At 42.4% G+C, this 12,022-nt stretch overlaps 1 protein-coding gene across 1 annotated transcript; it reads right to left on the reverse strand.

Moving 5' to 3' along the window:
- Nucleotides 1-7,393: 7,393 nt before the first annotated feature.
- Nucleotides 7,394-8,487, reverse strand: LOC123644499 (RNA-binding protein with serine-rich domain 1-like). Its single transcript, XM_045560616.1, is given in 2 exon segments — nucleotides 7,394-8,018; nucleotides 8,020-8,487. Coding segments are annotated over 2 exon segments (891 nt in total). The 5' UTR covers nucleotides 8,337-8,487; the 3' UTR covers nucleotides 7,394-7,444.
- Between the last annotated feature and the right edge of the window lie 3,535 nt (nucleotides 8,488-12,022).

The raw sequence follows: 12,022 nt of genomic DNA on the forward strand, positions 1-12,022 counted from the left end.
CAGCTTGGCTTTCTGTGCTATAGATAAACATAAATGCTTCCTCTTTTTGTTATCACTGTGACCGATAAAGTTATCTGTAATCCTTTTTGTATTTCCAACAATATCTTTACATGGTGAGTAATGCATGTAGGTCTTGGCCCCAAGTGGGGCATTGTGCAGAACTGTCATTGCTATATCTGGCCTGTACATGTGCCATTTTATGACTCTTTGTGGGTGTGATTAAGGGGGGAATCTGGGAGTGTGAGGAAAAGATGTATTGAAGCTAAAGGGGGCTGGGAGGGTTCTTTTTTCCTTGGGAACACTGAATAAGCTGGGTGTTATGTGCCTGTGTTTTGACTGTGACTTGTCACATGAGGTCAGGTATGGAATTTTCCATTGGTGGTGTCGTGTTGGTACTCAAAAAGTTTTGGATTTTAGAGTATTTCAGATTTTGGATTTTTTGGGTTTTAGGAATGCTCAACCTATAATAGGAATTTCAAAAGACAGAACAGAAGAAATGGATGTGAGGAAATAATTCAAGAAATAACAAAAGAGGATTTCCCACAGCCAATGATACTAGTTTCCCAGAATGATGAATAGTTAAGTCATTTCAAGTCATCACTGTAAAATTTCAAAAAAATATTAAAAGACAATATCAAGAAAGAGAGAGAGAGAAAGAGAGAGAAAAAACTAACAAATGTGGCCACTTACAAAAGAACAAAAATCAGACTATACTTGAACTTCCCCCCAGAAGCACTGTACTGCTAGCAAATAATGGAATGTGTTTTCAAAGTTATGAGGAAAAAGCATTTTCAATCTCACATTTCATACTCAGTAAAGCTCTCAGTCAAGAGTGAGGGTAGAATTAACACATTTTCAGGTGTATAGGATTTAGAAGTTTTGCTGGTTACATATAGTTTCTTAGGAAGTTTCTTGGAGGACATGGTCCAGCCAAACAAGGGGTAAATCAAGAAAGAAGAAGGTGTGGATCCAACTCAGAGGAGTAGCAAAGTGAGGTTCTGGCAGTATGGCGAAGGAGCAGACCTAGAGAGCATTAAATCTATTAGATCGAGGCTCTAGGAGGGAGACATCTAGAAAAATGGAAGTCCATAGATTTGCTAGAACTTTGAGACACTGGAAAAGTAAAGATTGGATAAAGGCAAACCATGCAAAGAAGCAGCTGAAGCAGAAGAAAGAGGAGAAACAGGATGGGGAGGAGGAAGACAAAAACACAAAGAAAATAAAACTTTGGAATGTAATAATAATATACTATGTGGCCATGCAGTCAGTAACACTACATGGCCATAATAATGTAAATATTGTTTACTGATTTTTAATTAACCAGTTGGCATAGAAGACTTGTTGTGTATACACAAGAAAAGAAAGTGTTATTAAAACTGTCAAGGAAAATTGAGGTATATATAGTAGTGCTGGAAGTTGTAAGGTAAGGTGGGAAAAAAGCAGAAAGAAAGAACAAGGCCATTGATCCCTTTTCACCAACTAAGAGCTCAAGAGATACTTGCATATTTATATGCTGTTTATAAGTAAAAGATAATCAACAGAGAAACTATCTTACCTCCACTGGCAGGAGGGGAGATGAGAGGAGGGTGGTCATGCAGCTACTTTAGTAGGAAGTGCATAGCTGTCTAGACTTGATGTGTCAAACGCTAGGGACTTAAGCCTGTTATTTAGAGAAGCAAAGAATCCCCAGAAAAACTGCAACCAGAAAGATTATCATAGTTCATATAGTGCCTCTGATACACAGAATGGAGACTGTGGAGGCCTGAGAAACAGAATTGTTGCTTTTAATTTCAAAGTCTTCTATCTTATTTAAATTTGGGCATTTGTTAGCTTCACAAAAATTTAAAATATATGTTTATTTAAAAAATAATGCTAGTGAACAAATCACATGAAACATAGTTTAATAAAATGAGAGTTTGCTTGATTATTTCTTCTAGCTTTCAGGCAAAATGTAACCAGCTAAATTATAAAAATTATTTACCATTTGGAATCCTGAGAAAAATATTTCAACATAAACGTGTGGGCAGGACACAGGACTCCAAAAGCTCTAGCCAGTCTTTTGTGTTTTTTTGGTAAAGTCAGGAAAACATCTTACTGATTGGCTACAGGGCAGTGTTTTCAAGGGTGAGATATTTTCATAGCTTCTACTGTTATTTCTTCCAGAAGATTGCAGAGTGTACAGACTAGAGATGACTGCTCAGTTGCTTTCCAGGGGCATTTGCAGCCAATGGCCAAGGAGATTGAGGCCTTTGCACCTCTCTGGGTGGGAGTTGGGGCCCATGAAGGCCTCCTCCTTGGTACTTGTCTGGCAAGTGGGGCATCTTGTGCTTTGCTCAAGTGTCAACTTTCCAGAAAGGCTGTCCTGGGCCACACTAGCTAACACAGTGTTCCCTGACCCTGTCCTTTTCTATTCTTTTACCTACTTTATTTGTTCTTAAACTCTCCTCACCTGGCATTATGTTATACAGGTTTTTGTTTATTGTCTGTCTTTTCCATAAGAATGTATGCACCATTTGGGAAAAAGATATTATTTTGCTCACTGCTCTATTTGTTGAGCCCAAAATGGAGCTGGCACATAGTAGATGTTCAATAAAAATTTGTTAAGGAAACATTAGATGAACTGCGTTGAGAATAATTAATTTGGCAGGAAAGTCAAGGAAGTTATTACACAAAATGTACCTGAGCTTAAAGGCTGATCTCAAAGGTACTTTGATCTTAAAGGCTGAATAGGAATTTATCAAGTAGAGAAGGTTGGGAACAATCTATATGGAGTGGAAGATGCTACTCCTTATCTAAAGATCCAAGATTGCTTTAGATCATGTAATTCTTTAAAGTGACAACTACCAGCAAAGTGAAAAAAATGGTTTCCCTACATAGCACAGATGGTTTTCAAAATCTTTGCCAAAATTTATTGAAGACTTGTGTTCAACAAGATACCTGGTAAACTTCATGCTAAAAACAACTCTTTGAGATGTCGCTACTGATTAAAACAGTACCTAGTATATACCAATAGCAAGTGCTTAGGGAGGCTAAGTAACTTGCTCAAGGCCACACAGCTAATACTTATTATGTGGTTTTGAACTTGGTTTCCTCTGGCTCAGGAGTCTAAGCTGGTGCTGTGCAATAAAAATATAACATTAACTATATATGTAATTAAAAAATGTTTAGTTGCCACATTAAAAAAAGTAAAATGAAACAAGTGAAATTAATTTGAATATTATTTGATTTAACCTATATATACAAAATATTGTCATTTCAACATGTACTCAAAATAAAGAAATTATTAATGAGGTGACTTCTGCTCTTTCTTTCATATTGTCTTTGAAATCTGGTACATATTTTACACTTAAGTGACATCTCAATGTGCTCAACAGCCACAATTCAAGTGCACATTAAGTACAAGGCACGCTGGATCCTGCGGGTCTAAGCCATTTACTATATATAGGGATGCCTAGGAGAGCTGCTTTCAGGAGATTATCAGAATTTGACTGTCGATCTGGAGCTTTATGATGCCTATGGGACGTGCAATTGTTGATACTGAGTATGTAGTTGAATATATGAATCTGGAACCCAGTATTCGGTCAGTCTAGGGGGAAGGCTGTTGAGCACAGATGGGGTTGGCTGCGATGGCCCGGGTGGTGAGCACGGAGAGGGCAGAGGGGCAGGCTGAGGGCTGAAACCTGGCGCCCACCAACATTTAGACACTGGGAGGAGGAAGATCCAGCCAACGGGCCTGGGACAATGAGGTTGTTGCAGTTGGGGGAAAACCAGGGGAGTGTGTTATGCTGGAAATCACCAGGAGAAAGTGTGTAATAAGGAGGGATTATCAATTGCGAGAAAGGCGGTCACATGCGAAGATAAAGGCTGAGAAGGGACCACTTGATTTGCAAGACGGGGGTCGCTGGCGTGGTAGGGCTGAAAAGCCTATATGGAGTGGACAGGGGGCTGTGCAGGGGTGACAAGGAACTGCTGGGGGAATGCTGGAGTGGGTGGGCTGACTGGGAGGTCTGTGGCAGGACTGGTGTGCCCAGGGAGTTCTCTCTGCTGGACACGCTGCCACTGCCTACGGGGCCTGCTGCCGGAAAGAAAGGGCTCTGGGGCCAAGTTAGAAAGATCTGGTTAAAATCATGAGACTGGTGCTAATTGGCTGAGTGTTCTAGGGATGTAAGACTCAGCATTCTTGTCTGTAAAATGGGAGAAAATAACATCTCCCACAAAGGGATACTGTGGAATTAAATTATTTGACCAGGCGAAAGATCTATAAGGATGCCCTGTACACCGCACATGCTTCCTGTTACTGAAAGTCAGACGGGCCTCAGCACGGGCAGAGCACGGGGAGAGGGTGGCCGGCGTGTGTCCCTGTCCCGGCTCTGGGAAAGCAGCAGCCGTGCCCTGTTGGGAAGGTTCTGGACTCCTGCATCAAGGCCACATCAGGGCCTTACGGCAACCCCTGAGTCTCTCCTCACTTGGGGCTCCTTCCTGGGTTATTTGGGGGCCCCTTTTTGGGGAGTGAGAAAGGCACAAGCAATTAGCCAACCTGAAAAAGGCACGTGTTACAAGACTGTCCAGAACAACAGCGCTCCTGGTTGTCTCCTGGATTTTAAGTGGACTTAGGCTTAACTTTTCCAAGCAACTGTCCTGTCTTTACCAGCTGACCCCTCAGCTAATTTTCTGGGAGTCAGTAGCACCTAACTCCGCCCTCCTTGCATTGCTGGGGCAGACGGATTCCCTGCCTCCTGCCTCCCGAGGTGCTGAGGTGCTGGGGTGCTCTCACTCACCTCAGTCACTGGATCCTGTGTGATGTTAACTAGTGATGGGGTTGTGCAAAGGACTGAACCCTGGATTTATATCCTTCTAGAAAACTCCAGATTCAGCGTTTTGCTCTCAGTGTTCTGTTTTATTTACGGAAACCATGTTAAGTCTATTTCTGTATGTCATTTCTAGGACATCCCTATTTAACTGCCTTTGCTCTCTAACTTTGTTGGTAAGAGACAGGATTGTTGATTACAAGAAGCAGGTGACACTGTCTTGTCATTGTGGTCCAACATGACTGGGGTCTGTTTCCACATCAGCTCCTAAGGCGTTGAGGGCAGACCCTCCGGTTGGGGCCCAGGGCCCAGCACAATATCTGTGCAGGAAGGTTTGCTGGAGGCTAAATGAATATCTCCATAACAAATCCTGGCAACTATTCCTTTCTTTTGGCTAATTACACAGAAATCATGCTAATTATGAGAGATTCTAATAGGTTTCACCTGTGAAATTATTGATTCACCTCTGACATGGATTTTAGGAGGCAACTGGACTACAGGAGCAATCTATAAATAAATGAACTCTAGTACTGCAAAATGGAAAGTTTCTAGAACATTATTGAAACGTTTTTAAAATAAGACCTAAGAGCCTATTAACAGGAATATGTTTTAGTTTACAAAATGATTCATGAAGTTTATGATTCTTTTTTACTTCATGTTATTCCGGTTTGAAGACTGTCTTTTGCATGATCACTAAGCGTGTTCGTGGAAATACTGGATCTCAGCTGTCAGGACTTTGCTGCTCTGGCTGGTTTGTGCTGTGTACAGCATTCCCATGTAACAGGCATGATAGTTCAGCTAGAGCTATGCTGCCTATAGGAACAAGGATTTCCTAACAGTGAGTTTTTAACTCTGCTCTTTTGCGGCTTACATATACCTGCTGGAAGTAAGTTTAATTTTGTAGACTTCTATTTGGCATTTCAGCCACATTTCCTATACGCTCCCAAATGTCAGTTGTTCTCTCTATAAAACTTGCAATGGAATTTTTACAGGCACACAAGTGTAGAGTCAACCCTTTTCCTTTATTTTCCAACCTCTATCAGCAAAATGAAGTTTGAGATTTGATAGGGTCATGTCAGAATCAAATTCCCTTAATTCGCATTCTAACCCAGTGTTCTATCTAGTTTAAAGGCCTTCTGCTCTCCTGGCACTTATTTCTTCAATATAAGATGTACCCAAGAAGGAAGTATTAGAGTCTTGGGTTCTACACATCAGTCTGAACTCTGACAGGGTAGCTGCTGTTACCTTTTCTCTTACTGTCATAGATTTTTAACTGGAGTATATGAGTTGGAAGTTGTAATTATTGAATGTCTTAATCTAAAATGACTTTACAAATATCAAGGTTGATTACATTTCAAGATTTCATCCATATTTTCAGTCAAGCTTTTTTTTCTTAATTTAGAGATAGGGTCTCACTTTGTCACCCAGGTTGGAGTGCAGTGGCACAATCATAGCTCACAGCAACTTCAAACTTCTGGGCTCAAATGATCCTCCCACCTCAGCTTCCCGAGCAGCTGGGATTACAGGCATTTGCTACCAGGCCAACTAATTTTTAAAAAATTTTTTGTAGAGATAGGGTCTTGCTACGTTGCCCAGGCTGGTCTTGAACTCCTGGCCTTAAGCAATCCTCCTACCTCAGCCTCCCAAAGTGCTGGGATTACAGGTGTGAGATAGCACACCTGGCTTTATTTTCAGCCAAGATTATTGTTTCATCTTGTAATACATATTTTAAAGTAGCAATATTAAACTATTAATTTGAAGTTTATAGCTTAATGATTCACTTTTTTGAAAGCACAGTACTATTTTCTATTTTTTTCATTGTGTCTCCAATGTTTTTGGAGCCATTTTGGTGGCTTTATTTTGGATTTTTTTTTCACTCTAATCCTAGGTTTATTTAACACAATTCCTTCACTCTACACAACAAGTACAAACACAATGTTATCTAAAATGCTACAAAGTTACAAAACTCAAAGCAAATTTCATAGTACTGACTGTACAATACAAGCAAAAAGAAGCAATGTACACGTTGCCAAGGTAACCTGCAAAACCACCACAAAAGCAGGCCCAATGGGGACTCTGTGCCAGCCCTACAATGCTGGCTCTCCACTTGCTCACCAATTTCAAAGGATGGGGGATTCGAGGTGTGACATGTGCACGAGTACATGAACAGACAACCATCTACGCAACTGCCCTGGGGCGAGAGGCTCTTCTGGGCTGTTAGACCCACAAGGTCAGAAGACGACTAAGCAGGAAAGCAAAAGGCCAGGCCAGCTGTGGCAAAAGCGCAGCTCCCTTCCCCAAGGACGCTGCGCAGTACCAGCAAGGCTGTGACCAGGCCACATGTGGAAAGGAAAAGTGTGTTCCCAGGCTGGGCCACATTGCCGCCTGGAGCCTTGCTTGTCCCTGGTGGCTTTGCCGCTGAACTGACTCTCAGGTTCAGGCACAACCCCAAACCAACAGCACTTCTGCAGCTAGAAACCGGCCTGCAGAGCTGTCAATAGCTGGCTTCGAAGCCTGCCCGAGTGAGGAATTTCCTTTCCTACCGATCCTCCTTTGGCTGGAAAAGTGACAAAACTGATCCGGATGGGACGGGATGGGGTATAAGTTACAGGGAGCCTGAGCTCCAGTGGCCCTGCTTATCGGGAGGAGTTGGAGCCGGAGCGGCTCCTGTGGCGGCGGCGGCCAGGGGACCTGCGCCTCGGGGAGCGGGACCTTCTCCTCACCCGTGGGGGAGGCCGGCGCCACATGGGAGGTGGCGGCGGCATTCTCCTGGGAGGGCTGCATCGCCTGGGGGGTGGCCTAGGCCAGGGGGCAAGCACAGCAGTGGCAGTGATCTCCTGGCCATCGATTTGTCCTCCGTCCATGTGCTTCAGCGCCTTCTCAGCTTCATGTGGATTCTCAAACTCCGCATATGCGTAGCCTTTGGCTAGATGGGGCTGCATCCTTTCCACGGGCGTGTCAATCATTTTAATTTTCCCATAGGTGGAAAATATCTCCATGATGTGATCCTTGGTCACATTCCTGGGGAGCCTCCCGATGTGCACTTTGGTGGGTTTAGGGGAAGGGCTCCGCCCTTTCCTCTCCTTTTCATCCCTTTTAGGTGGTTTGGATTTGGAGCGGGGGCGCCGCCTGTTGCCGTGTCTGCGCCGAGAGGGGCTTGGAGAGCCGGAGGAGCTGCTCGAGCTGGAGCTGCGCGATGTGCGGAACTTCCTGAGCGCCCGACGCCGAGGAGGAGCTGGAGCCGCTACCTGAGCCAGTGCTGGTGCTGGAGCCGGAGCCGGAGGTTGAGCTGCAGCGAGACCTGGCGCTGCTGCTACCACTGGAAGCGCTGCGCCGTTTTCGAGTTTTATCCCTGCCGCGATCCTTCTCACTGGACTCCTTGGCAGCCCCTTTATCTTTGGAGCGATCCTTCGACTTCTCATCAGAGCGGTCTTTGCGTTTGGTAGGAGAAGGAGCCCTGGTGCTGGACTTTTTATTATTTTCTTTGACTCCTAGCAAGCTCTTCTTTTTCACTCCTGATAAATCCATTGTCCCCTTCTGAGGCGTTCAAAGCAGCAAGGGCGGCCTCACTTATCTGAACTCTCACTTCTAACTCGATTCTGAGAAACGATCCCTCATCGATTGCAATTTACGCCAAAGAGCAGCATCTTCCCGCCGCCACCTCCTGATCTCCTCAGCCGCTGAGTGTTTTGGATTGTTTTGAAAATGTTTTCCTTCCTTGGAGATCTGGAGAAAGAGCCTGAATTTCTCTCTCCTCAGTGTCTTTACTGGCAAGAGTAAAATTATATCTATAGCGCTTGGACTAAATTATGTGATTCCTCCTCCTAAGCTGTAAACCGTACATGATGTTGAAATTGTCTGTTTTGCAGACAAAGTTTCGTAATCCAAAATATCTGGCTTTAATAGTCATATAATAAATGATACTGAGATAGTGGTGGAGCTGCGTGGGATGAATGGATATTTGCCTCCAGAGTTGATACCACAATGAAAGAGAGTTTGCAGATGCAAAATACCGTTAAAGGGTCAATTTCCATTTTTTCTATTTTATACTTTCCCAGGACGTATATTCAAGACCTTTAAAATAATTAGGACTTTCTCCTGTTTTGCATTGGTAAAGAGGGACAGACATCTGGTGAAATGGGGCCAAATAATAGGAAGCTGACATAATTGTCCCCAAATATTTTAGCAGGTTCATAGATTAAAGGCTACCCCACCCCCCACCCCTAGACTTCCTCAAGTCTCTGACTTTGAGCAGCTAATTTGATCAAATCGAGGAGGAGGTGGTTTAAATGCGGATTGACATAGCTCTGAGCTCTTCACCGAAGAAACATTCCTGTCTGCTGAAACTGTTATGAGTAAATGGATAAATAGCCCATCAAACAGGACTAGTCTGTTCTTTTGTTTTCTTAAGCTCAAAGTCAAACAGTAATATCTGACCAGCACCTTCTGATAGAGTTTATTATTGTTTTTCTTTTAATATAGAATTTTTGCATTTGAATTATTAATGTGCTCTTTTTTTAAAAAAAGGTAATAACTTTTTATTTGGTTTGCAAGGGTTCTACATTTTTTGGGAAGTTAGATAGAAGAGTATGCTTACTTTTCTGTAGAATAAAGTGAAACTGAAAAGGACTCAATAAAACTCCCTCCCTGAGTCCCCAAAAATGAATATAAGCATTTTACTACATGCAGATCACATGTTTTAATTTTATGAGTGACCTTAATTGAAAACTGGCCTTCCTTTGAAAACATTTTCAGAGAGAAGGACTTCAGAAACAAAAAACTCTTAATTTTTAATAGACTCCCTCAACCTACAACTAGCTGGTAGTTAACAGCCCCATAAAACAGGTAAATCCAGTTAATTATGTTGTAGTAGATTCAGCCCATGGAGGGGTTCAATAGACAGTTATACTGCTTAAAGTTGGATGCTAATAGGTGCTTTCATGAGATTTTGTTGTTGTGATTATTGTTCTGCTGAGATTTTGGTAAATAATTTTCTGTGCAAAAATGATTATTTCCATTGTTCTAAATAACAGAGGTTTGGGACTCAACTGCTCATTTTTCCATATATTAGAGTAGAAAACCTTGCCCATGTGTCTCTGTGCTCTCAGCCCACCTCATTGCCAGGCTGAGGCCTTCTATTCTGTATGTGACCTTTTTAGGTGCCTTAACTTTTAAGAACCTGTTAACCTTACTTCCTTGCTCAGCTGACTGTAGAAGTGTATGTGTTGGCTTTTAAATGGCAACACAGAATACTTGCACTTCTAAGTACTTGTCAAGAAGGCTTACTCCAATTCTAGGGCACTCAGAGGCAGAATTGATGGAGATATGCCAGAAAAATATGCAGACCACTTTCTAGATCTTCACTTCTATTTCTGTCTCAAACCTAAACCACATTGTTTTTGTCCTCCTACATTGAAATTACTGAACTTGGTTTATACAACATACCATAAATACACTTTGAAGAAATATTGCAAATGATTTTATGAATATTCTTTGTTTATTGATTTATGTTTAAGAGACAGGGTCTTTTTTGATACGAGAATGAAAGAGACTTTGCAGATGCAAAACACCATTAGAGGGTCAATTTCCATTTTTTCTATTTATACTCTCTCAGGACATTATATTCAAGACCTTTAAAATAATTAGGCCTTTCTCCTGTTTTGCACTGGTAAAGAGGGACAGACAGATGGTGAAATGGGGCCAAATAACAGAAAGCTGACATAACTTGTCCCCAAACAGTTTAGCAGGTTCATAGATTAAAGGTTACCCCCTATACTCAACAGGCTTCATCAAGTCTCTGACTTTGGACCACTAATTTGGTGAAATCGAGGAGGAGGTGGTTTAAATGCAGAGTGGAGTGAAGTGGTGTCATCATAGCTCATGGTAACCTCCAATTCCTAGGTTAAAGCAATCCTTCTGCCTCAGCCTCCAGAGTAGCTAGGACTACAGGCACATGCCACCATGCCTGGCTAATATTTTTATTTTTAGTAGAGATGCTATGTTGCCCAGGCTGGTCTTGAACTCCTCAGCTCAAGTGATCCTCCCCCCTTGGCCTCCCAAAGTGTTGGGATTGCAGGCATGAGCCAGTGCACTCAGCCTAATAGTCTTGTTTTTACTATAGGAATAATGTGGAAGATAAAGGGTACTTAACTAAAAATAAACTTCCTCACAAAGATCTACCTGTGGGAGACATTTCTCCCAGATTTCAGATACTGAGAACAAAATGGATTTTGTTTGTGATTCACTTTTTGTAGTGGCTGCTAGATAGCTCAGAGCCAAATATTTAGGCCATCTCAAGCAAGCGTACTACATGATTGTATGGCAAACATTTTATGCACTAATTTAATTTCATCTATAGCTTCATTTTTATCTTTCTGACATTATGTTTCTATAAACTCACTTCCTACTTGTTATCTGGTTTCATTGTATACATTTTTAAATTATAAATCCTCTTGGTAGTAGGTAAGGTACAAGTAGAGAAATAGTGCAGAACTAATGATACTTTTTTGAGTTTAGAAGCAATTAAAATGTCCACAGGGTACAATCCCTGTGGCAGGAGGTGGCTTCAGTGCTCATGGCGGTGGGTGACACCTTCAACAGCTTGGCAGGCAGCAGCCTGTGGCCCTCACTAAGGGGAACGGGAGCAAAATAATAATAAAATGACAGGTGCAGACAGGATATGAGCCCTTACCCCCCCCCCCCCCAAAGCCTCCCAGAGATAACTGGGTGTGGGGGGTGGTGCTTTTCCATGGGGCATGGGGTACAATGGCAGATGGATGGAGAAGTCCGAGACATACATGACTACTGTTCAGACAGCTCTGTTCCAACCCCCAGATCGCGCCGCCCTAAGGAGACCCACGTCCATACGCAAATGTAGTCAGCAATTCTTCATGATCAAGTTTGAGGGAAACTCCATCTTCTCCAACCTGCTACAAAGACTGACGTGCCATGATTGAAACTTGTTCTTGAGAATGAAAGTCGGGCATTTTCTGGAGTCCTTTGTTAAAGACCAGCTAAGTCTGAAGGTAACGTGGTGAGATTTGGCTCTAATCCGTGGTACATGGAAGGAGCCTAGTAGATTGCTCTATGTCTGAGAGGGAATTGCTTCTGGGAGAGAGAAGAAATCCCCTGAGAATAGAAGATAGGTTTTTATTTTTTTTTATTTTTTTTATTTTTATTTTGTACTGTGGTTAAAAAACTATCCTAGAACAGGG

The sequence above is a fragment of the Lemur catta genome, chromosome 9, assembly GCF_020740605.2.
Source record: "Lemur catta isolate mLemCat1 chromosome 9, mLemCat1.pri, whole genome shotgun sequence".
Taxonomy (NCBI): Eukaryota; Metazoa; Chordata; class Mammalia; order Primates; family Lemuridae; genus Lemur; species Lemur catta.